Source organism: Thamnophis elegans, chromosome Z (genome assembly GCF_009769535.1).
Source record: "Thamnophis elegans isolate rThaEle1 chromosome Z, rThaEle1.pri, whole genome shotgun sequence".
NCBI lineage: Eukaryota > Metazoa > Chordata > Lepidosauria > Squamata > Colubridae > Thamnophis > Thamnophis elegans.
In genome coordinates, this window is record NC_045558.1 from 101,573,131 (window position 1) to 101,597,696 (window position 24,566).

Consider the following 24,566-nt stretch of genomic DNA (forward strand, 5'->3'; position numbering starts at 1 on the left):
ACTGATTGGATACGGGAGAAATAATTTAGGTGTTTATTAGATTGTGTCTCCAAATTAAACAAAGGCATCACTGCCAATTAGTTCCACATTTTGCATATTTGTCAAATAATATGCTTTGCCTTGTTAAGGAAAAAAAGTATAAGGGTTCCAGGGGGAAACTAAGAAAGATGTGGATTTCCCAGATTAGAAGGTTGCAAGCTGAGCTCCAGCCTCGCAAGGGTCCTCGGCGCGCTTTAACTGATAAGCTTTGTGACCACAACACGCCATTTAAGAAGAGATTCTCTAAACAGCGCACATGTTGATTCTCATCCCGCATCCTAGAACGAGGGCTGCATAACCTGGAGAAAGAAGACAACAAACAGATAAAAGTCTGGTCCGCTGCTGCCCCTAGTGGTCTTCCGGAATTCGCAGCACAAGGTTGGACAGCTCTACCTAAATCCAAAAAAACATCAGCAATAACACATTTTCCCCCTTATGGCGTATATGAGTGTGCGTGCTTGCTATTGGCTTCTCAGGAAATTATTTTTGCATGACCAATGAAAGTTCTCTGCGAAAGAATCCCACCCCTTTTATTGAGCTCTGTATTTCTGTTTGTTTTTCCTCTTCTTCTCCCAGGTTCTTGCCTATCAATCAATGATAAGCGAATACTACCCTGAACATCAATTGGTGAGGATTCAAGTCAATTTGAGATTCCGTCCAACCGATTGGACTTTCCATTGACGTCCGTCATTGTCAAACCCATTCTTTTGCATTGGCTAAACTTGGGCGTTTCGGTAGGGAGGAAAGATTGGTAAGAACGGATGCCAATCATTTGGAGGTGGTTATCTGAACGAACAACGTGTATTTTGATTGGCCGAACAGTGCAATCCTTGAACGGCGATTGGTCACGTCTCGGTGCGATAGGCGGGGATTATAGGGCGGTGCCCGGTCTGCTGAGGATGAAAATGGCGTCTTGAGGGGGGTCCGTACCGCTGCCGATTCCTTTCTAGCAGGTGAGCGGGCTCGAAGAAGCGAGTTCGTGCTCGGGGAGAAATGGGAGGAGAAATCAAGAAATGGCGTGGGGTGGTAAATGGAGGAAGGGGTGGGATCTGTAAAGCGAGTAGGGGCCTTTGTTGGGAGGGCCCCCCCCGAGCGCGCGAACAGGGCTGAAGCAACTGGGACCGGAAGGGGGCGGGGCTAAGGTGAGAGCCCGCCTCCGGGGACCCATAAGAAAAACAGGCGTGGGTGACGGGGGGGTGGGGGGAGAGAATGTCCATTCATTACTCTCCTGCTCGAGAGAGCGGGAGGCGGGAAACGACGGGATATTTTGATAGTTTGGCGTTGTTGCTCGGGGTTTTATTTTTATTTTAATTAATGGCGGTATATACCTGTACTTTCTAACAATAATCTGACAGCAAATAACTGGACCTTTGTGTAATATTGTTGCTTCAAATATATCTTGACTTATTTTGTTTTTTCCCCCTGATGCCAGGCTATTTTGACAGGTGCGGGGTTATGAACTCCTGTAGATTAAGAAAATGGTATAAGAATGGAGAAGAGCTGGAGGATGGACAGTGACAGTCCTGCCAATTACATTTTTTTTTTTGCAATTTAAGTAACAGAGTAAGAAGGGATGTTGGAGGTCATCTAGTCCAACTCCCTGCTCACGCAGGAGACTTGTACTAGGGAACTGAAACTCTGAACTGCCGACCTTTCTAATTGACAAGCTCAGTATCTTATTACAGTAAAGAATGTGTGTATGAAAAGAGTTGAGCTAGTCATCTAACCCAAGTGACAGTGAGAATAAGTGGTTTTAGGGCACTGGGGCGAGCCTGAGAGCCAGGCAGAATCAGAATGTAAGGTGCTTGGAACCAGGGAAGGTAAAGAGATGGGTGTGGGAGTCTAAAAAGAAGAAAAAAACGGACGGAGATTCTGCTGCCTCTACTCATGGAACAGATGTTCAGCACAAAGGTACAGGGCAGAGAGAGAGAGAAAGGGAGAGATGTAGTAGGTGACTAAGTGATGCAGGAAATTCACAAGACTATCAGATTAAGTCAGGCTTAGCATTTCAAACCTTTGGATTTAAGTAACAGGCAAGTTTCCTCAGGTATCAGTACTATATTCAGATGTACTGAGAATAAAATATAATTGGTGGGAGTACAAGAAATGATAACACAATCCCTTGCTGTGCTTTAGATTGTTTGCTGCAATAGCAATACTGTATTTGCACAATGTTTTTTTTTAATTAATACAGTTTAGGCTTAGTTACAAGTGCTTAGTTTACAAGCACATAGGAGTTCAAACCAGTTATAGAACCCTCTTGATTTAACTGACCTCAGTTTAGTTGACTTTGAATGCAATGAACAAAATCAGTTCATATACTATATACTGCTGTGCACGTGTAAAATCTCAATTGCTATTGTATGCATGCTTCAGATATGTAAAATGTTTATATAAAATCCCATTCCAATTTTGATCATTCTGCTTTACCTTTGTTTATACGGTAATGCAATGAGGTGCCCAAATTAGCCAACTAGTTTAGGGCAGTGTGTCCTGCAGACCTAACCAGTGGAATTGAAAAAGAAATTGTGGTCCATAGGATCCTAAAGAACAACCAGAAGAAGACATCTACTGATCACGCCTAGATCACTGGGCAAAAGCTTGATGTGTTGAATCAGAAGGCTTTGTTTAATCTTAACAGATCAGTACTATCCAGCCAGTTTAAAAGTCTAAACAATCTAGCAACAAGACATGTTTTATTTATTGTACTGTGTGAGTGTTGCAGTTATTGGATATGATTCTGATTTGCAATGGTGACTAACCTTTAAACAAATCCTAAATTTATTATATTAGATTCCATCTTTAAAATATTTTTTTCTTAAATTTTTCTGAATTATTTCAAGGATAAGATTAAATAAATAACTGCAAAGACAATAAAAAAGACAAATTACAGACAAATAAAAAGAGAGAAAGGGAAATAAGAAAGTGTGCACAATATATACAGAGAGTCAACATTAAATAAACACATAAACCTTTAAAATATATTTTTGGTGAACTTATTTAATTTGTGACCTGGGCTGAGAGAGTGAGTGGCCTGAAGTGACAGTTATCTAAGAGTGATTGACCCAAAGTGATATAAACTGGCCTAAGGAAGCTTAGAATGGAAGTTTCCTGATTTCTACCCAACATCTTAACTACTATTCCAAATTGGCTATAGGTCCTAAACCATATAAAAGACTTAAAAGCAAGTTTGGACTCAAAGAGAGAAAAACCCCAGCCACGAGTAATTCAGGTATTTTTAATGTCAATTTTAAGTTTTAAAAGTGACATTAAAAATACTTAGTTATTTGTGGCTGGGATTTTTTTCTCTTTGAGTCAAAACTTGCTTTTATATTTTATGCTAAAGTCCCTACTTTTTAGGGGGAAGGGAGGAAATTGTGGAAAAGCAAAATAAGATGCTAATGGAATTAAATGGAGTTGGACTAATAGAAAGTTAAATATAAAGAAAAAGAAGGGATACTCTGGAAGAGTTTAGTGATAATCCTCACTCCTTAAAATGCATACCCATGTACTCTAGTGTATTTTAATCTGAAAAAATATTACTGAAAAATTACTCAATTTCATTGTATACATGATGTACAGTGACAAGGCTATACTACTCATCTGATTATATACTCTGATTGTTTATCTACGTCCCTCTGTGCTGATGTGACCATATCCAAATTTAAGGGGGGGGGGGGTGATGACTGAGACCATAGCTTGTGTTTATTCCTCTCTTTTTAAGAAAATGAGTTGAACAGCTTAAAATATTTCTTTCTGGGATTTAAAGATTTCAGTAATGATGGTTCTTCGAATTGTAAAGTAGGGACTTTAGCATACAATATAAATAAAATATTTTAAATTTTTAAAATGACATTAAAAGTTGGTTGCTTGTGGCTGAGATTTTTTGTGGCTGAGGTATTTTTCTCTTTGAGTCAAAACTTGCTTTTAAGTCCTTGAATCCTTCCTCGCTGGTTGAGTGATATTTAACCTTGATCTTGCAAATAAGAATTTGCTATAAAGGTAGTCCTTGACTTACAATAGTTCGTTTAGTTACTGTTCAAATTTACAACAGGACTGAAAAAAATGACCTATGATCATTTTTTCCACACATCTATTATAGCATCTCTATGGTCTCATGATCAAAGTTGAGATATGGCAACTGACAATATTATGGTTCCAGTGTCCCAGGGTCATGTGATCACCTTTTATGGCCTTCTGACAAGCAAAGTCAATGGGGAAAATAGTTTCATTTAGCAGTTACTAACTTAACTGCAGTAAATTCACTTATATATGGCAAGAAAGGTCATAAATTGGGGCAAAATTCACTTAGCAAATAAATTTTGGACTATTGTCATACCTCAAGGACTACCTATATTAGAGCTTCTGATGTGGGCTTTCAGTACACCATGTTTAATCTAAACTCTGAAAGCCATCATGCACTTTGAATTTAGGTTAGAACATAGAAAATCCTGTCAAAACAAGTAAGTCATGTAATTTTCTTATTCCATTGTCCTTTTGAAGCTCTATGAACCATCATTTATGTCACATGACCATTGACATGATATCTTTATTGTTGTTGCAAGATGCCCAGAGTTGTTTAAAAAGGAGAGCCATGCAAATCTTATCATTTCAATAAATATATCTAGAAACAGAATTGTCTGTTAAAAGTGATGATCAGAGTAGGATATTTTTCTCTTTCTCATCCTCTTTCAAAACCTTATCTCATTTTGCCTAATCTTATGTAGTTGATGGAATAAGTCATAGTTATCAGCTTTACATTTGCTTCCATTGAAAGGGTAACAATTCTTGATGAAGAACTATGCAAAGAAATGTGTTCATCTCGATTTACCATCTAGGATGTTTGTGCCTATTAAAGGAACTAGTTGTAATTTTGGTTATATTTCTTATAAATATGCTTCTCTTATGCATGTAGAAAGATTGGTGAGCCATATTATTTTTATAGTCTACTTGGATCCATATTGAGCCTTCTACTTGTGGCTCTGCTAATTGATCAACATATCACACTTTGGCAATTGAAGTACTTTTTTTGAAGAATTAAATGGGTATTGAGTAGGATAATACTTGATATGGACAAATATGGTGTTATTAGGGTGGTGGAAAAGACGAGGTAATTTCAAACGCACAGACATTTGTATTATACCTGGTGGCAAATTTTTAACTTGTACCTTTTTCTAGGCTTTAAAAGATATGTTCGGTTTGAGGAGATGCTGACGTATATAAAGTACTTGCATACATGCTCTGAATGATCTTTCCTCTTTGGAATTTTAGTCATATGACTGCAGGATGCACAAAACAGTGCTTAGAAGGCTGAAAAAAAATTTTTTGTTGTTGTTTCTTTCTCATACTGGTCATTCTGTTACCATCTTTCTTTCCCTGTTTCCTTCATTTTGTTAATAATCATCTCTACATTTTCAAATTTATCACTACAATCATAAAATCTATAAATTTGATTTTGGAATATTTCCCATATACAGAATTCCATGAATAAGTTGTCATAATTACAATATAATTGCTGCTTAGAAATTTAAAATAGATATTTCTAAGATATGTCAGTACCATTTTTTAGCTTATTACATACTATAAATGTGTAAGCACCATAAAACAATGCATATAATTTTATATTGATGCTCATAATTTGTAAAAGCTTTTGCTTAAATTCTGTCTTGCAGTTATTTGGCTGATTGTTTCTATTATGATGAGGTAACAGAAGGTCAGAACATATTTTTTTTTCTTTCCAAATGTGATAAATATGCCCCAAAGTAGTCCTACTAAATATTGATGGCATCACTGTCAAATTCTCTCTAATATGTTGCATTTTTCCCATTCTAATAGTTTTTACACTACCTCTCTAATCCAACTTTCCTTTTATTGTTCTGATATCTGTCAGCTGCACTAGCAAAAAATGCTTAAGATAGATTTAAATAAATACTTTAATTATGGGTACAATTCTGTACTCCAGTTTTATATTGTGAATAATTTTAATTGAGAATGGTATATTATGACAAATTTCGTATCAATATCTCTTTCTTGCACACGCTATAAATCTTACTATCAATATTGAAAAACAGTTTAGATTAGTAATTGATTAACCAAACTTTTTTTTTCAGCTTTAGAGACAGTATGGCTGCCACTGCTGCAGTTAGTCCCAGTGATTACTTACAGCCTGCTGCTTCAGCAGCTCAGGTGGGTTGTTTTTGTTGATAGCATTGCTGCATTAAAAAAATATAAATGGTTAGCCTAGAATCCTGCAATGTGGAAAGCTCTCTGATGAAAGTGTTTACTATAGAGAAGAATTAGTTTACCTAAATATTCTGAGATTGTTGCACATAATGCTAGAATATGTCAAATTCTAGTACTGTTCTTGAACTAAATTTTATATTATAATAATGTGTAAGATGTTTGCATGCTGTAGTCAGTGTTTTAGGTTCTTATGTTTATATTCCAGTATGTATTATTAGGTATTATTCTGTTTCATATACATAAACATTCATATTTGGAACAACATGTCATGATATTTGCCAATCAGTTACAAACTTTATCTAAAAATGGTTTGGTGGACTAAGCAATTTCTTGATTTTTTTAAAAAGATTTCTTGCATGTGAAAATATATTTAATTTGGCAGAGCAAGAGACAAGGTACATATGATGGAAGTGAAAAAAATAAGAGAACAGTTGAGATTTTTACCGTGTGTTAATATTCACAAGTGGCAGTATCTACTAAAAAAAGAAAGAAAGTTTAGACTTGGTTATATAAATGGGGTCCATCAGATGTTCCTAGGGTTGTAGGTTAAACTAGAAACTTGACAAAATTATCCCAAAAGAAGACAAGGACAAACCATTTATCTTTTCGCATTCAAGAAAACTGTTCTTGGCATGTGCAAAGATTCAATTGGTATTGCCATCAACCCAAGTATTTAATTTAGGACAAATAAAAGATGTATGTATAATTCACTTATCGAGACAACCAGTAGCATAGATGATTTAGATATTTGCTGGACAATAACATAAAAATTTATGGCTACTAATCAGAGTATTTATAGATGGAATTTTCAGAGAAATAACTGGTAGGAGTGTGCATGCTTTGAAAATGATCTGGAAGATACACTTCCAAATGTGCTGGAGCATGAATTCAGTATCTCTTTGAAGTAGCTGTGTCTTCTTTGGCTTCCATGTGAGCTTGAAAAGAGGCACAACTGCTTTAAGGACTGCACCCTTAATGCAACTCCTTAAAGTAGCCACATTTGTTTTCAAGCTTGAGCAGAAGTCTGAAAGTTTAAAGAAATGCTATACTACACAACCTGAAGCACATCTTCAATATCATTTTTGAAGCAAGAAGTATGCACAGTTTTTAATGATTAACAACCATTGAAAACACACAGAAGGATTCACAAGGTCAGTGCAATAATTTCTCTTAGGAACATAGAAAATATGAGATTATAAACTCTCATAATAACATAGAACTCTGTTTTATAAAGAATCAAGTTAATAAAGCACTGTAATGAAAAATGTTTCTTTGCTTTCTACCCATAAAAGAAAATTATTTTAATTGGAAAACTCATTAATAGACTATATTATTTATTTTGAATTTCATTTTACTAGGACAGTAACTCATTGATGAATCTTTAAAAGGTCAACTATATGTGAAAGCATTTTGGCTACAAAATTAAGTAGAAACTAAAAATACTTTCTTTTATATGCTATTAGCTACCAGAGAAGAGAAGCAGAAAATACATGTAGAATAAGTACTGGACAATTAAAAAAGAAGGGGAAATCCCACCTTCAGCCTTTGCCAAGCGTCTAAGAAACTCTGGTTCCATTAGGAACCTTGGAATGCTATTTAATCCAACTTTCATTAAACACCATGCAATGTTTGGCTATATCCTTCCTCTTCCTGGTTGACATAGTGGAAGTATGTACAACGTTTCTGCTAGATGTGGGTTGTGTCCTTTTCTATCTTCCTTTTGGAATAGAAAGATAGTAAGATTATCAAATGGAGAAATGGAAATTGTTTATGTTTTCAGAGTGATTTTTCTATGTAACAACTTTCAGTTATCTTAAGATAACAGACTCCCTTTCACAAAACAAAATCAAGAATAGTTTTCATGAAATATAGCTTCCATCCCACTACCTTTGGCAGAAACATCTAAGGTGCTCTATATCATCATTGTATCCAATGGTGGGTTGCTAACCGGATTACTACCGGTTCACGTGTGCGCGCAGCACTTATGTGCAGAAGCATCCAGGCGGGTCGGCGGAGCCTTCCGCCGCCGCCACAACCGGTTTGGCCGAACCGAAAGCAATCCACCTCTGTATCATCCCAAAAGTTTATATTTTAGTTTGTTTCTGAAAATATTTCTTAAGTTTACTTTCTTAGAGATATAGTAGACTCTAAAGTCCTACTACATCTCTAATTGAAATATAGATGCATTAAGAAATAACTGCATCATAATGAAGAAATGGTTTGTTTGGTGAGGGATAGCATATATATGTGTGTGTGTGTGTTTGTGTATGTGTGTATGTGTATATATATATATATATATATATATATATATATATATATATACACACACACACATATATACATATACATACATACACACATACACATATTATATATATATATATATATATATATATATATATATATATATATATATATATTTATTTATTTATTTATTTATTTATTTATTTTACATGCATACCCTTTCATCTATTTCCATCATGGTAAGCATTATTATTCAAAGCAAGGAAAGGAAGTAACACATAGCCAAAGATATTTAAGTCATGAGATAAGAAAAAAAGAATACAATGTTATTAAATTCGCTATATTCTTTTTGCTCTTGGAACTCCATCATATCCACACATGACTCTTTGGTTTTTATTCTTTAAAATCCTCACTTTTTCAAGAACTCATCAACTGCAACCAGCTCCAGTTTCTCAGGATTTCTCTTCTATGCAGTTGATTCATTATTACTTCATATATTTGTCTTGTAAATTAGTTCTAATTTGTTTTCTCCCGGACAAACTACCAGAATGTATTTTTTCTATTTGTCACTCATTTTTGTACCCAGCCCTTATTCATTCATCACCCAAGGATTTCTGACCCTATTTTGTTTCACAATAATATGCAATATGTTCCTTATTTGCTCTGCATTCAAGTTACTTTTTACACTGACGTATCAGCCTCTCACTTTCATAAACCAAGCTGAGCAAAAACGAAGTTCGAGACACAGCTATGTTTCTTCTTTATACAATTCTCCTAGTAATAGATTACCTGTTACCTTCCTACTAACATTTATTTGTATGTCCTAACAATTTCACTGACCATTTTCTCATCTTTTGTAATTATTCTACCAAACTACATAAATTCATCAGTTTGCTCCAGCTTTTTTTGGCATTTGCGTATAATTAGCTATTAATCATTCAATTTTCCCTGTCAGATACAATTGCCTTGATCTTCATTATATTGATGTTGAGATCTATTTTTTCACTGCCGTATACCATCTAATATTTGCTAATGCATTCCTTATCCATTTATTCAAAAATACAATAAACAACTAAGAGAACATCATTTATTCTTCTCTTACTCAGGGTTGAACTATTTGCTATGTATTCCATTTATTCTCATGCATACATTTGTTAGATAATATTCCCTCTCACTGCATTCAGCAAACAACTTTCAACTCTGTATTTGTGCAAAACATTGTATCCATCCTGCACATTCACTTTATTATACACCTTCTCTAAATTAATGAATGCACAATAAACTGTCTTACTTTGACATATTTCACAATTACCTACTAAACATCCGTACTCAGGTCAGAATACTCCTACCTAGCATGAACATTTGGTTTCCCCAATTTTTCTCATTGTCACCTGTCACATCATTTTTAATTATAATTCTGCGAAAAACTTTTCTGGGCACGCTTAACAGTTACTGCATTTACTGTTTTTCCTTTATAGAGGGAATAATAAGGCATTGTTCCACTCATCAGGCACAGATGGAATCTCAGTCTCTCTCTACACACACACACAGACAACCCACACTGTTGTATAGCTACTCCTTAAATAATTGCAACCTTAGATTTGAGCATAGGCACAGTATTTATGGCATCTCTTTTTTCTTTCTTACTTTTTTTGGGATACTATCATTTAGCATTCATTGCAACTTCATTCCTTGATATACAGTGGGACAAAAAAGTATTTAGTCAGCCACCAATTGTGCAAGTTCTCCCACTTAAAAAGATGAAAGAGGCCTGTAATTGACATCATAGGTAGACTTTAACTATGAGAGACAAAATGAGAAAACAAATCCAGACATTCACATTGTCTGATTTGGAAAGAATTTTTTTGCAAATTATGTTGGAAAATAAGTATTTGGTCAATATCAAAAGTTCATCTCAATACTTCGTTATATATACTTTGTTAGCAATGACAGAAGTCAAACGTTTTCTGTAAGTCTTCACATTGGCACACACTGTTGCTGTTATGTTGGCCCATTCCTCCATGCAGATCTCCTCTAGAACAGTGATGTTTTGGGGCTGTCACTGAGCAACACGGACTTTCAACTCCCTCCAAAGGTTTTCTAAGGGGTTGAGATCTGGAGACTGGCTAGGCCACTCCAGGACCTTGAAATGCTTCTTATGAAGCCACTCCTTCGTTGCCCAGGTGATGTGTTTGGGATCGTTGTCATGCTGAAAGACCCAGCCAAGTTACATCTTCAATGCCCTTGCTGATGGAAGGAAGTTTGCACTCAAAATCTCACAATACATGGCCCCATTCATTCTTTCCTGTACATGGATCAGTCGTCCTGGTCCCTTTGCAGAGAAACAGCCCCAAAGTATGATGTTGCCACCCCCATGCTTCACAGAAGGTATGGTGTTCTTTGGATGCAACTCAGCGTTCTCTTTCCTCCAAACACGAGTTGTGTTTCTACCAAACAGTTCTACTTTGGTTTCATCTGACCATATGACATTTTCCCAATCCTCTTCTGGATTATCCAAATGCTGTCTAGCAAACGTCAGATGGGCCCAGACATGTACTGGCTTAAGCAGGGGGACACGTATGGCACTGCAGGATCTGAGTCCCTGGTAGCGTAGTGTGTTACTGATGGTAGCCTTTATTACGTTGGTCCCAGCTCTCTATAGGTCATTCACTAGGTGCCCCCGTGTGGTTCTGGGATTTTTGCTCACCGTTCTTGTGATCATTTTGACCCCACAGGGTGAGATCTTGCATGGAGCCTCAGATCGAGAGAGATTATCAGTGGTCTTGTATGTCTTCCATTTTCTAATTATTGCTCCCACAGTTGATTTCTTCACACCAAGTGGCTTGCCTATTGCAGATTCAGTCTTCCCAGCCTGGTGCACATCTACAATTTTGTCCTTCGACAGCTCTTTGGTCTTCACCATAGTGGAGTTTGGAGTGTGACTGTTTGAGGTTGTGCACAGGTGTCTTTTATACTGCTAACAAGTTCAAACAGGTGCCATTAATACAGGTAATGAGTGGAGGACAGAGAAGCCTCTTAAAGAAGAAGTTACAGGTCTATGAGAGCCAGAAATCTTGCTTGTTTGTAGGTGACCAAATACTTATTTTCCACCATAATTTGCAAAAAAATTCTTTCCAAATCAGACAATGTGATTGTCTGGATTTGTTTTCTCATTTTGTCTCTCAAGAGCTGAGGTCTACCTATGATGTCAATTACAGGCTTCTCTCATCTTTTTAAGTGGGAGAACTTGCACAATTGGTGGCTGACTACTTTTTTGTCCCACTGTACCAGTGTCAGTTCCATATGCATCCTCCAGCATTCTCTCAGTGGTTTCACTTTATGCATGTTTAGCCCTCTTCACTTCCTTTTTATATTTCCTGTGCCTCTTAATCTTAACCAGTTCTTATTTTCTTTGACTTACCTTCTTAGCAGCTATATTTTCCTGTGTATACATATTGTAGTAATGCTTCTTTCATAATCTTTCCTTCTAGCTGTCTTTCCTTTTCTGTGCACTTTTTATTCTTTCCAGCCTAGTGAAATGTTGGATATGTATATGTGTGTGTGTGTGTGTGTGTGTGTGTGTGTGTGTGTGTGTGTGTGTATATACACACACACACACACACACACACATACACATATACATATACATACATATATGTACATATATATATACATACACACACATACACACACACACACACACACACATATATACATACATACATACATACATACATACATACATACATACATACATACATACATATAATATTACTAAGAATGCTGAGCTTAGTGTACCTTCATCATACCTCCTGATAGGGCAGGATCTCCATCAGGCATTCCCGATTTTCCTGGATTGAACAGATGGTCTATCCATCCAAAATATACATCTTTTAAAAATTAAACAGGAATAAACCAATATTCATGTGATAGGAGAAATAATAAAAGAAGGATCCATTTTTTTAAAAAATGAGCCCTAGCTGGCTTGGGGCTGCAGAGTGGATGTCTATACCCTTTAAGCTTGTTGGAGAGGCAGTTGGGCAGCAACTAAGAACGCTGCTGATTGCTCTGTTCTAAGTTCTTACTCTTTCTGATCATGTGACCCAGAGTAGAGCATGTACACCCTGCAAACACAGATGCAATGAAAAGGAAAAGCACAAAACTGCATTTGCAAACAGAACACTTTATTTCATTACATAAAAGAAAATATAGATGCTTTCTTCTGATAAAGGATTTGTAAACAAAATTATTAAGAACCCTTCATCAACATGCTTTCTCTAACTTATTTTGTCACCTATATTCTGTATTCCCTTCATTTTTTCACTAAGCATTATTTACATACTTCCAGTGAGATACTTCACCGACGTCTGCAATATTTTGTCACATAATTTTACTTCCTTATATCTGGTGGGCTGTAACTTTTTCTTTATGGCAGAATTGAATAAAACTTAGAGGATTATGAGAGTTCACAGTGTAACTGTAAAATACAGCAGCATGCCGTAGGCCAGGTCTCAATAAAAAGGTTTGATCTACTTTCAAGTGTCAAGGAAAGGGATTCCTTATCTATTTTACTATATTATAGTGTTTTTTTTAAAAAAAAAAAAGATCCTCCATCTTTGCAACAAAGAAAGTGGACAATGTTAGAAGTCTGCTTCTTATTTACTTCATATAAATGAATGGGTTTTTTTCTTTTTGATAAAAATGATTCAAATCATTAATTCCTTGAGAGAACTAATGGACTATCTTTTAAATAATTCTGTTCTCTTGGCACCTAGGCTCCATTCAAGTTAGTGAATGCCCATCATTGAGTATGATACCGATATATGTTTTTACTGTGTATGAGTCTAATACAGTACTAATTTTTGCTTATAAAATGTTTATTATGGATATTCATTTTGAGGTATTGATTGCTGAAAATGGTAAATATTGAACTCAGAATGAATAAGAAAATAAGAATAAATGTTCATTTTTGGGAATGCTACATTTCTTCTTGTATGGGTGTTATATACAGAATATTTTGGATCTCTCAAATTATCATATACATTTATAATTCATATTTTGAATACATGTTAGCTGGAATGTTTGCTGAACTTAAATTCAGTGGAATAGATCCTAAACTAGTCTTAGTTTTTAGTTCTTTTGCACTTAATGAGCCTATAACACTTCTCAATTAGTCTGGATCCAATTCTATTGATACTTTTTGATTTAACAATACGATGTGTTATTTTAATACAAAGTCCAAACTCTGTATTATAAAAATCAGTTTTATCATTCTTCAGCTGGCTTGTATTATATCTGGAACAAACTATTTGTGTCTCCTGCCTTTGACCCAAGCCTTTTCTTTTCCACTCCTGTAGGATTCTCAGCCATCTCCATTAGCCCTACTTGCAGCCACATGTAGCAAAATTGGTCCTCCAGCTGTAGAAGCGGCAATTACTTCTCCTGCTCCTCCTCAGCCTGCTCCTCGGAAATTGGTTCCTATTAAACCTGCTCCGCTCCCATTAAGTTCTAATAAGAACAGTATTGGAATCCTACCCTCAAAAGGAAATCTCTTTCAAATCCAAGGTTCCCCATTGGGGACATCATATCCTGGTGGACAGCTAGTATTTACAATCCAGAACCCAACTGTAATCAGCAAAGGAACCCGTTCTCCTGCCAATATCCAGTATCAGACGGTACCACAAATCCAAACAGCATCAGGACAGACGATTCAGGTGCAACAAAATTTGGGCAATCAAATACAGATTATTCCCAGCAATATCACGCCTTCTTCTTCCTCCTCCTCCTCATCGTCCTCTTCTTCAGCTCATAAGCCTGTGCCAATAAAGCCAGCTCCAGCTCATAAGTCATCAACATCCAGTCTCCACAACGCAAGTAGTGTTGTCAAGTTAACTGGTACCAGTGGCAATGTTACACTTACTCTTCCAGTGAGCAACCTTGTAACTGCTGGGGAGACTAGTTCTCAAACTCAAGTTGTGCCCGACAGCCCCTCTAAGCCAAGCAGGAAATCCCGAAAGAAAATGGTATCGCAAGCTCAGACAACTTCAATGGCTATGGCAGAGCAAGTGGAAACAGTCTTAATAGAGACTACAGCTGACAACATCATCCAGGCAGGGAATAATCTGTTGATTGTGCAGAGTCCTGGATCTGGGCAGCCAGCTGTGGTCCAACAGGTGCAAGTAGTTCAGCCCAAACAAGAGCAACAGGTAGTTCAGATACCACAGCAAGCCCTACGGGTAGTACAGGCAGCCTCCGCTACACTCCCTACAGTTCCCCAAAAGTCCCAACAAAACTTCCAGATCCAGACAACGGAGCCAGTTCCCACTCAGGTATTTCACTGAAAGTTTTCCCCTTCTTTTTTTTCTTTTTAAAGCATATTTTTATTAATTAAAACTAACCCTCAATTTGGAGTTATCAAGTAATACATAATTAGCAGAATTCTTGGGGACAAACAGGCTAGGGGTTTTTCTAATTGGAAAAACCATTTGCCCAATTACTTTTTCCCCTATAAATACGTTATTTAAGTGTCAGTTTCCTATAAAAAGCATTCAAGAGATATAAACAGATTGGCATGCATTTGTTTTGGTGCAGTGATTTGTAATCTATCAGAATTTGGGAGGGGGGAAGGTTGGGAAGCTCTACTTGGAGGTCAAATTCTACATTTCTTCCCATCCACATGAATTTTGTGATTCATTTTTGTGTCATTTTTTTAGGTCTATTTTAAGACTCCTTCTGGTGAACTACAGACAATACTACTACAAGATGCCTCAGGAGGGGGTCTAACTATGGCCCCTTCCCCTGCGGTCTCCTCAGCCACAACCTGCAGCAGCCCTGTACCCCGCAGTTCCCAGTCAGGGGGGAGTACCAAAAAGACGGGGGCTCGTAAAGAGCGTGCTCTGCCAAAGATTGCCCCTGCTGGAGGCATCATCAGCCTCAATGCTGCCCAGCTTGCTGCAGCTGCCCAGGCAATGCAAACGATCAGCATCAATGGTGTGCAGGTTCAAGGTGTTCCTGTTACCATCACCAATACCGGAGGTGGGAAATATGATGTAACAAACCTGTGATGTCCAGTATTTTAATTTGTGATACAATAATATGTTCATTTTTTTAATTTATTGGGATGTTATCAGTAACAAGGAAGAGTAATGTATAAGTAGGGTTATGTATATACTTACAGGAATTACATCTTCATAATGGTTCTAGACTGCTCATAACAATTTTTAAAAAAACACTCCTCAAAGGCACTAGACTAAACAAGCCCCCAGTTCAAATACCATCCTGGCCCAATTATTGGGGAAAGAGGCAGATCTTGAGGAATGGACATGCTTGAAGAAAAGTGTGAAACGTTTTGTGTTCATTTTAACTTTTGCACTCCCCAAAGATTGATTTCTTCTTGCTACATTCTAATAATAGGGGACATGCCCAAATACAATGGCAGATTATATCACTATGCCATCATTACTGGGAAATAGCTTGCTTATTTTCTGAGTAATTGTAATTTGTAATCAGAAACATTGCATTCTTTCTGTTCTGTATATTATTGGTTGCTGGGAAGATGGCAGTGAAGGATTCCATGCTTTCTATCTTCCTGAGGGTGGAAAAGGTATGAAAAACCCCTCAGTTAGAAAGTTTGAAAATGTGTATTGGAGTGGGATAGCAATATTGTAAAGATAAATGTTAGTAATTTGGGAGGAGAAGTTGGGCTTCTGAATCCAGGCAGGAATGAAATGTTGGAACCTTTAACTGGGTTTTATTTCAAGTCTTGTGCAATTCTGACATCCAAAAAGACAAGAAAAGAAAATGGAACTCATATTGCATATTACATTTTAGCCTAGAGTTTTCCTGGAATAATTGAGTCTCCATATTTTAACAGTGGAAATTCACAAGCCATACTTTCTTCACTCTTCTTTTTGCAGGCCAACAGCAGTTAACGGTGCAGAATGTTTCAGGCAACAATCTAACCATCAGTGGCCTGAACCCTAACCAAATCCAATTGCAAATGGAACAAGCACTCTTGGGGGACATGCAGCCTGGAGAAAAGAGACGGCGGATGGCTTGCACCTGTCCGAATTGCAAGGATGGAGAAAAAAGGTAATGTGTGGGGATTGGGAGCAAAAAGGAACATTAAATCCCAAAGGCTGCCAACTTCAGTTCCTACTTTATATCAGTGGTGGGGTTCAAATTTTTTTACTACAGTTTCTGTGGGCATGGCTTGACAGTCATGTGTGGCCTGGCTATCATGTGACCAAGTGGGAGTGGCTTGGCCATCATGTGACTGGGTGGGAGTGGCCAATTTAGCAGTCCATTAAACAATATACAGCAGCCCCCTTTTCTAATCTTTTTAATACTGCATGAAGTTTTTGCTCTAGGTTTTTTTTACTAGTGGGAGAGAGGTTGGCAATGCCTGGGGATTTCTAGGAATTTCTTCTCTGTGTGAGAGGCACCAAAATGATATAAGGTTTCCTGCTGGAGCAGGGGGTTGGACTAGATGATCTCTGAGGTCATTCCCAGCCCTGGATTGCTGTGCTGTTTCAAAACATCCTCTGAAGCTGCATCTAGTGCTAGGTTTGTGGTCCTTCCTCTCCTTTTTCTCTCCCTCCATCCATTCATCCATCTATCCATATCTGATTCACTTTCCATTCCCTCTTTCTCCCTTCCCTCCCTCCCTCTTTCACTTTCTTTCTCCCTTCTTTCTCCCCTCCCTCCTCTTTCCTTTTTTCTTTCTTTTTCTCCCTTCCCTATTTCTCCCTTTCTTTCTTTCTTTCTTTCTTTCTCCCTCCCTTCCCTTCCTTCTCCCTTCCCTACTTCCTTCTTTCTTTCTCCCTTCCCTCCCTTCCTCCTTCCTTCCTTTCTCCTTTTTTCCCTTCCTGTGAAGAACTCCAGAAAGTCTTTGGTAGGAGGATGAAAAGCCAGTCATTTTGAAACTGAGAACATGCCCATTGATCATCTGGCATTCTTAGAGTTCCACTATTGATTAGCTTAGCCTGAGCAAGGATAGCTAGCAGCACTTTCAATAAGCTCTCAGCTCAAGCTCCATGCCAGAGGTCTTCAAACTTGGCAACTTTAAGACTTGTGGGCTTCAACTCCAAGAATTCTCCAGCCAGCAGAGCTGAATTCTGGGAGTTGAAGTCCACTAGTCTTAAAGTTGCCAAGTTTGCAGACCTCTGCTCCATGCCCTTGGGGATCCCCAAAGAGTGAGGATTTCTTTCTTTGTTTCTCCCTTGAAGCCCCCCACTTCCCGACAGCCCATTTTTGCTGCCAGGGGGCTGCAGGGAGGCTTGCTAAGCACCCCCCCCATGCCTATCTTGGGCTTAGCAGGCCTCCCTGAAGCCCTCTGGGAGCCATAATAGGGCTTTTGGGGCCACCTGGAAGGGGCGTGGGAAAGTAAGGTTGCGAGCTCAGGGAGGGGGAGTACAGCAAGCTCCAGGGAGGAGAGAGGCAAGTGAGACTTATCTGTAGGCAGGAAGAAGCAGCTCAGTTGGGGCGCAGGGCAAGAACCACGTGGCAGCTTAGGCAGGCAAGCCACCCAGGAGGGGAAGAGTGACTGGGTGGGGTGGGTGGATGGGGTGAGCGATCAGGGAACCAATTTGGGGGCGTGGCAGGCCTCAGTCACTGGGGGTTCCAGCGACCCAGGACACCAAACCACTATCAGTTCGGCCGAACCAGTAGTAATTCACCACTGTTTATATAATTATTTATTTATATACCTTCTTGCTATCAATAAATAGTATTCAGTCCCTTATAACAACAAAATCAGCATTTTAAACAGTTAAAACATGGATAAACCCTTTGAACAAATTTATTTAGTGGAAGCCTTACTTTCTTTTTATTCGAGATCAAGGAAATTTCCATGATAGGCGATTCAGACATGCTGCATGCCTGCCTGACTCATGAATGGCTTGTGGGAGAATTGCGTGGCAGCACCAGCAGTAGGCAGAGGCATGGCAGCTGGGGGAGGCAGGTGATCCCAAAGCCATTGCAGGCAAGCTGGGCGACAGTGGGCTGCAGTGGGTGATGTGTTGGGATCGCCTCTACCTCTGCCTAGCTTTGCTGCGCACTTTTCGCCCAGAGATGAAGCTTCATGTGCTTCCAAAGGGGACGCAATTTGCTCCCTTTCCAAGCACCCCATAAGCAATCAATCACTTTTTGCCTGGACAGAGAAAGGACGGAGACTAAAAGTTTTGTGTGCTTGCAAATGGCGGTTTGAAACAGTGATTAGGTCTGTTTCAACGCGTCCCCTTTGCAAGGACACAAAGCTTCGTCTCTCTCTCTGGATGAAAAGTGTTTGGGCAGCTACCACCACTGCCACCCTTTCCGTCCCACTGTCTGCTTGCCTGTGGCCTCAATCGAGGCCAAGCTCTCAGCACGCCCTGGCCTCCACCCACCCTCGTGAGGCCAGCAGCAGCATGGGCAGCCATTTGGGAGCCAGCATGGGCAGCTGCCGTGGCCAAGAAGTGTCCCGGCAGCAGCTGGGCCAACATGCAGGGTGGGTGGAGGTTGGGTTATGCCAAGAGTTTGGCCCATTGCAGCCCCGGGCAAGCAGACAGTGGGATGGAGAGGGTAGGGCCAGAGATAGCTTCGCTCCCAATCCTGTTGGGCTCCACACTCACTGCCTCCTGCATTTTAAAAAAAACAAGACCATCCCAAAATACTGTAAAATCAAAATTTTAAAATATCAAGATAAAGTTAAGAATGGTTTCTGATGAATTATTCCCTTAGATATACAAGTTTTAAAATTTTATATTGTTAGTGCATATCTTCCTGTTCCATTAATTGCCTATAAAAACTGCATAGGTTTGAGCATACTGTACTTGCAGTAAAGTGATTGATATGTAGGTGATGAAAAGATCGATTTTCTATCAAGCAGGACAAAAATCATTAAGTGTGAAAGATATTCTATAATAAAGGTATTAGATTGTCTAGTTGTTAAAATATGATCTGGGGAAAGCTATTCAAAAGAAAGGATGTTCTGGTTTTCTTGTCCAGAGATTATTTGGCATTGTACAATGTCTTCAGCCTTTTAGAAATATAGCACCAATAATTGAATAAGTGTACGTTGTCTCCTGTAATACTTTTTTTTAAAGGTTTTTTTATGTTGAATAAAATAACTGCATGAAAAAGAGACAGGTTTATTCCCAAGTTGCTTATCTCTGAAAAAAAATGAAATAGTATTAAATTGTTTCCTGGGACAGTACAGAGATATTCATCTTAATGGATGGGCTTAATAATGGAACTGTTTTTGTATCGAACAGAAAGACTTCGAGTTTTGTCTGCTTTTTTTCAGAACCAAGCTGATCAGCTTATTAAAAAGGATCAGTTCAGTGGCAGAAAACAAATAGTTTCTTTCATATTGCACTTGGTGACTATCTTGAGCAGGTTGAATCGAAGGGAATGAACCTGCCTTCTGAAATTCTGAAATTCCGTCTGTGGGTGATGTTTGGATTGGTGTAAACTTGCATCCGTATGCACGTGTGTAAAACTAAAAATTGATGTGATCTCAGAGCTGAAAAGGTTGTACCTTCCTTGCTAAATTGGCAGGCAGGTCTGGAATTATTGAAAGATTAATGTATTGGGGTTGACTCATTCAAGCAGTCTTGCATCTTTGCTTGGAAGACTGAAATGGATTCTTAGTAAATGCCAGAAGAGCCAGTGTGTTTTTAGAAAAAGTTCTTGTGAATCATTGTTGGATCCTTTCCCAGAAACCATATAGGATAATCAATATCAAATTAATTTGATGTTTTCAACAGTTTTGAATAGTTCTGCTTCTTGAGTCATCAGATCCCACCACAGTAAAATCCAGCAAAGATATCCATACCTTTATTAATCTAGATTAAGAACACCCTTTTTCTGTTTTTCTTTCTTTGTAGGTTGGGGGATCAAGGGAAGAAGAGGCACATCTGCCACGTGCCTGAATGTGGAAAGACCTTCCGCAAGACTTCCCTTCTGCGGGCCCATGTACGTCTACACACGGGCGAGAGGCCTTTTGTCTGCAACTGGGTCTTTTGTGGAAAAAGATTTACACGCAGTGATGAACTGCAACGGCACGCCCGAACGCATACAGGTCTGTCCAGTCATTTCTCTGCCTCTCTCTTCCGTTGTATCCCAGCTGTCATTCTAGCAGACTTGGCTATTGGGAAGTGTGATGTTTCTTGGATCAGGTGTTGCAGCAAAAATGCCTGTTCTCTCGTCTCATTCGATAACATTCTGTATTAAATAGGATCTGGAGCATGCCTTTTTCATTGTACTAGTGTGGTGGATAGATATAATGAGAGAGAGTTTTGCAAATATTGTAGTCTTATACTATGAAGGGCTCTATAGGTGATTCAGCACCTTGAATTGTACTTCAAAGCACACTAGAAATTTTTATACTTCTAGCATAATAAACATATATTATATCTATATATCCCTCTGTAAGGAAAGTTGTTGAGATGAAAGTTGGACTGCGGTTGCAGAGGACTCTGGACGAAGCAGCTTATCTAGAAACATTTTAGTTGTGTTTTAGGCCAAAATTTAGTACACCAATAATCTTAGTCACACTTGTAGATAATATGGGGTAGAGCTGGGATGGAGATACTGCATCCATTGTTGATCTCTGTGGTGGCTTTTACTACCATTGATCATGGCAGCATCTGGACTAGCTTTAAAAGTTGATAGCATGTTTTACAATGGTTATCTTCCTTCCTTCAAGGCCTGTTCCAGCTGGTGTGCTGGTGGTGACAGGTTGTTCCCTAGCCCTCTCCTTTATGGGGTGCCATGGAGTTCAATGTTCCCTTTCCTTTTGCTGAGTGTATTATTAAACTACTGTGCCATTCATGCCCCTATAAGGTGACTGTTGTGGAATACTCCATCTTTAATATTGGATGGGTTTGCACTTTCCCATTTATGAATGGGGATTGACCTGGACTTATAGTTCCTGCAGTGTTGCAACTTTCTTTGCATATTTCCATTTGGGGCACCCATTTCATATATTTTTGCATCTGGAATCCCTTCAGATAGTTGCCTGTACCCTGAGTACCTCATGACTTAACTATTGGGAGGTGCTCCACCTGGGCTATCCAGAAGTCCACTGAAGCTTTGGTTCAGAGTAGAGCATTGCTAGGCTCACAGCTAGAATTCATATCCTGCAGCCTCGACTGACTTTAGCATTCTGTATCTCATAATCTGCTCATTTACATTTCACAATTCAATTGTTCTGTTATGGTACTGATACATTCAGCTTTCTTTGATTGCAGTTGCCATCATTCCATCTCCATTGTTCATAAAATACTGTCTTAACCTTAACTAGAAACTCACAAGTTCAAGTCTGAGTGGAAAATTGTTCCAATATTGAATCAGATTAATGCTTAGCATTCTGGTTTGAAAAGTGGTTTATCAGATGCTTACAGGGAAGACATGAACAAGATCTTCATCCTTGCCATGCATTTTTACAAAAGTTTACATTTAGATTTTGTGGGGGGAAGATTTTGTTCAATCATGCCCAATTCTTAGAAAAATCCCTGCAGTGGGGGATTTGGCAAGGTTTTTCCAATTGTTTGCCATTGCCTCCTTAATAAGGCTGAGAAAGTGAGACTGGCCTAAGATTGCCCAGCTGGTTTTGTGCCTAAGGTGAGACTAAGACTCACTGTCTCCCAGTTTTAGCCTTAATCTCTATACAAAACTGGCTCTTAGTTTTAGTTCTGGATTTAGTTTTATCATGCGCCTATTTTTTTAAAAAAAGCAATCTCTGTAAGCTATTTGTGCATCAGCTTTTTATTATATGGCTGTTGTCATGTGTGCTCATTGTTGTTCTTGTTCCTTTTTCTGACCAGGTGACAAACGTTTTGAGTGTGCCCAGTGCCAAAAGCGCTTCATTAGGAGCGATCATCTGACAAAGCATTATAAAACCCACTTGGTCACCAAGAACTTGTAGGTTGCAATGCAAGCAGGAAAAGTAAGGAAGCGGAATGATGATGAGCAACTTTTCACCCCTCATCATGAAAGATGGTCTCTGCAAAGGACAGGGAAAAAAAAAATCCCCAAATAATTGTCCTGACTGTGACAGCTTTCCCAGCCACATCTGCCCAAGGAAAAAATGGAATGGCTGCTATTCCTTCAATTGAACTGCCTTCAGACTGGCATACTCCTTTGGAAATTCTTGATGAATGCATCAAACTTCAAGGCTTGAACCTGAGACGGGGGAGCAATGCCATTTCCAAATATGCTCAAATCAGCACAAGCCCAGTGGCAGACCTGGAAAAGCAAGGCAAAACCCATTTATGCACTTTCCTCAGGAGTTTGCAGAGCCAGGGCCCTCCTCTGCTGCACCAAAGGAACTCCTTATGGGTTTGAGAGTAGCACCAGCGGAACTGTACCCCACTTGTAATTTGGGTTCCTCTTCCCACTCACTCCCATGTGCTTGTGAAGCTTTTGAATGAGAGGCAGGGAAACCATCCAAAATGGGACTCGGTCCCCCTAGCACATTCCTACTTTATATTTAAAAATATAAATATATATATAAATATATATATATATATCTATATCTATATATTCACACACATATAAAATAACCTCCTTAGGAAGCTTCATGTCTTTTCTACGGAGAATGTTGCCTTATATTTTACCCCAGGTTCAAATTATGTATTGTGAACATTTTTTTTTAATTTAATGATTTCTTTATAAACAAACAATCCTTTGCCTAACAGTGCAGGCAAAGGATAAAGCCCCTCTCAAAATGCAGAGGCTGTGATCTGATCGTGGTCTATAAACTAGATATGCCCTGTCTATAGAACGGGGATTTCTAGGGTATGTGTAGCAGCAGCAGCAGCAGCACTTTGTTGAAGGAAGGAAGGAAGGAAGGGGATCTCCCATGTATATATGAAGCAGAGCTGTGGGACTGTGACCCACAAGCTCTGGTGTAGATAGCAAAAAGTGCAGGCAAAAGCTATGTATGAGCCATATGGAAAACCTAGGGCAATCTCTTTGCAATTCTGCATTGCTTGGTTACATAAATAGAGTTAAAAGTCCAGTGTAGTTTTGCACTGTCAAGCTCTATTAGACATTATTAATGATTTGATAGGAAAAGGAAAAAAAATTTTTTTTCCAAAAATGGAATATTCTCAGTTTTTCCCTTTTTTATTTTGTTTTGTTTACTTCACTGGATTCCCCCTGCCTCTTTTTTTTATATATATATATATACGATGCAGCTCTTTTCGTGTACCATAGTGTATATTGTATCATAAACTATATATTGCGTTTAAGTGTTTGTTTCAAAAATATACCATTTGTTATTTTTGACCTTTAAATTAAAATGAAAATCCATTTTATTTTTTAGTTGTAACCGCTTGACGTATGTTTCTTTAAGTGACGAATCATTCTTGCTTTCAATTAATGGTGTAATTTGGCAGAGCTGCATGTAGCTTGCCTAAAAGGGAATGCTGGGTTGGGGGAGAACCATGCATTTCTTGATGGACTGAAATGTTACAATCTCACACTGAACCATCATTTGGGAACAAAAGATTATTTTTCTTAAGAGGAAAGAATGGAAAAATGGGTTGTTTAGGTGGCTTGTTGACAATAAAAATGTAAAAGAGAAGTATTTTTACTCCTTAAGGACTGCTCAAAGGCATTTTCATGGTCAGATTGTTTTGTCATGCAGATATAAAAAAAACTTGGTTAGAATGTTTTGATATTATTATGTCTCTTTCATTACCCTCTCACTCTCTCCATAAAGAAATAACAACTTTCAAAAATACACTTGCGAACTTTGTATAATGTATTCATTATATAACAGCATGCAATGCTGTTAGGTTTATAATGGTGATCATTATGCTTCTGTCATGCTTAATCCATAGTGACAGTGAATCAGTAAAATGCAAGGAAAGCTGCCTTGTTCTACAACACAGGTGTCAAACTCGCCATGTCATGTGACGTTTCACAATGTTTTCTCCACGGAGCTGCGGTAGGCGTGGCCTGCATGTGATGCATTTGGCCCACAGCCGGTAGTTTGACACCCCTGTTCTATAAAGTAAAGGCTTTATCAAGGATTTGTAGTACCATCCAGC

The 24,566-nt window shown here is 38.5% G+C and overlaps 1 protein-coding gene across 3 annotated transcripts; it reads left to right on the forward strand.

Annotated features, from left to right (window-relative positions):
- Positions 1-903: 903 nt before the first annotated feature.
- On the forward strand, positions 904-24,256 carry SP2 (Sp2 transcription factor). 3 transcript variants are annotated; one of them, XM_032236658.1, is made up of 8 exons: positions 925-992; positions 5,712-5,752; positions 6,150-6,225; positions 13,884-14,855; positions 15,240-15,561; positions 16,443-16,617; positions 20,394-20,587; positions 22,335-24,256. In XM_032236658.1, exons 3-8 carry the CDS (start codon positions 6,163-6,165, stop codon positions 22,433-22,435), a joined length of 1,827 nt encoding a protein of 608 aa, XP_032092549.1. In that variant the 5' UTR covers positions 925-992; positions 5,712-5,752; positions 6,150-6,162; the 3' UTR covers positions 22,436-24,256. The 3 variants fall into 3 exon arrangements, with proteins under 3 accessions (XP_032092548.1, XP_032092549.1, XP_032092550.1); XM_032236657.1 differs by lacking the exon at positions 5,712-5,752 and having other exon boundaries at positions 904-992; XM_032236659.1 differs by lacking the exon at positions 925-992 and having other exon boundaries at positions 4,281-5,752.
- Positions 24,257-24,566: the final 310 nt, after the last annotated feature.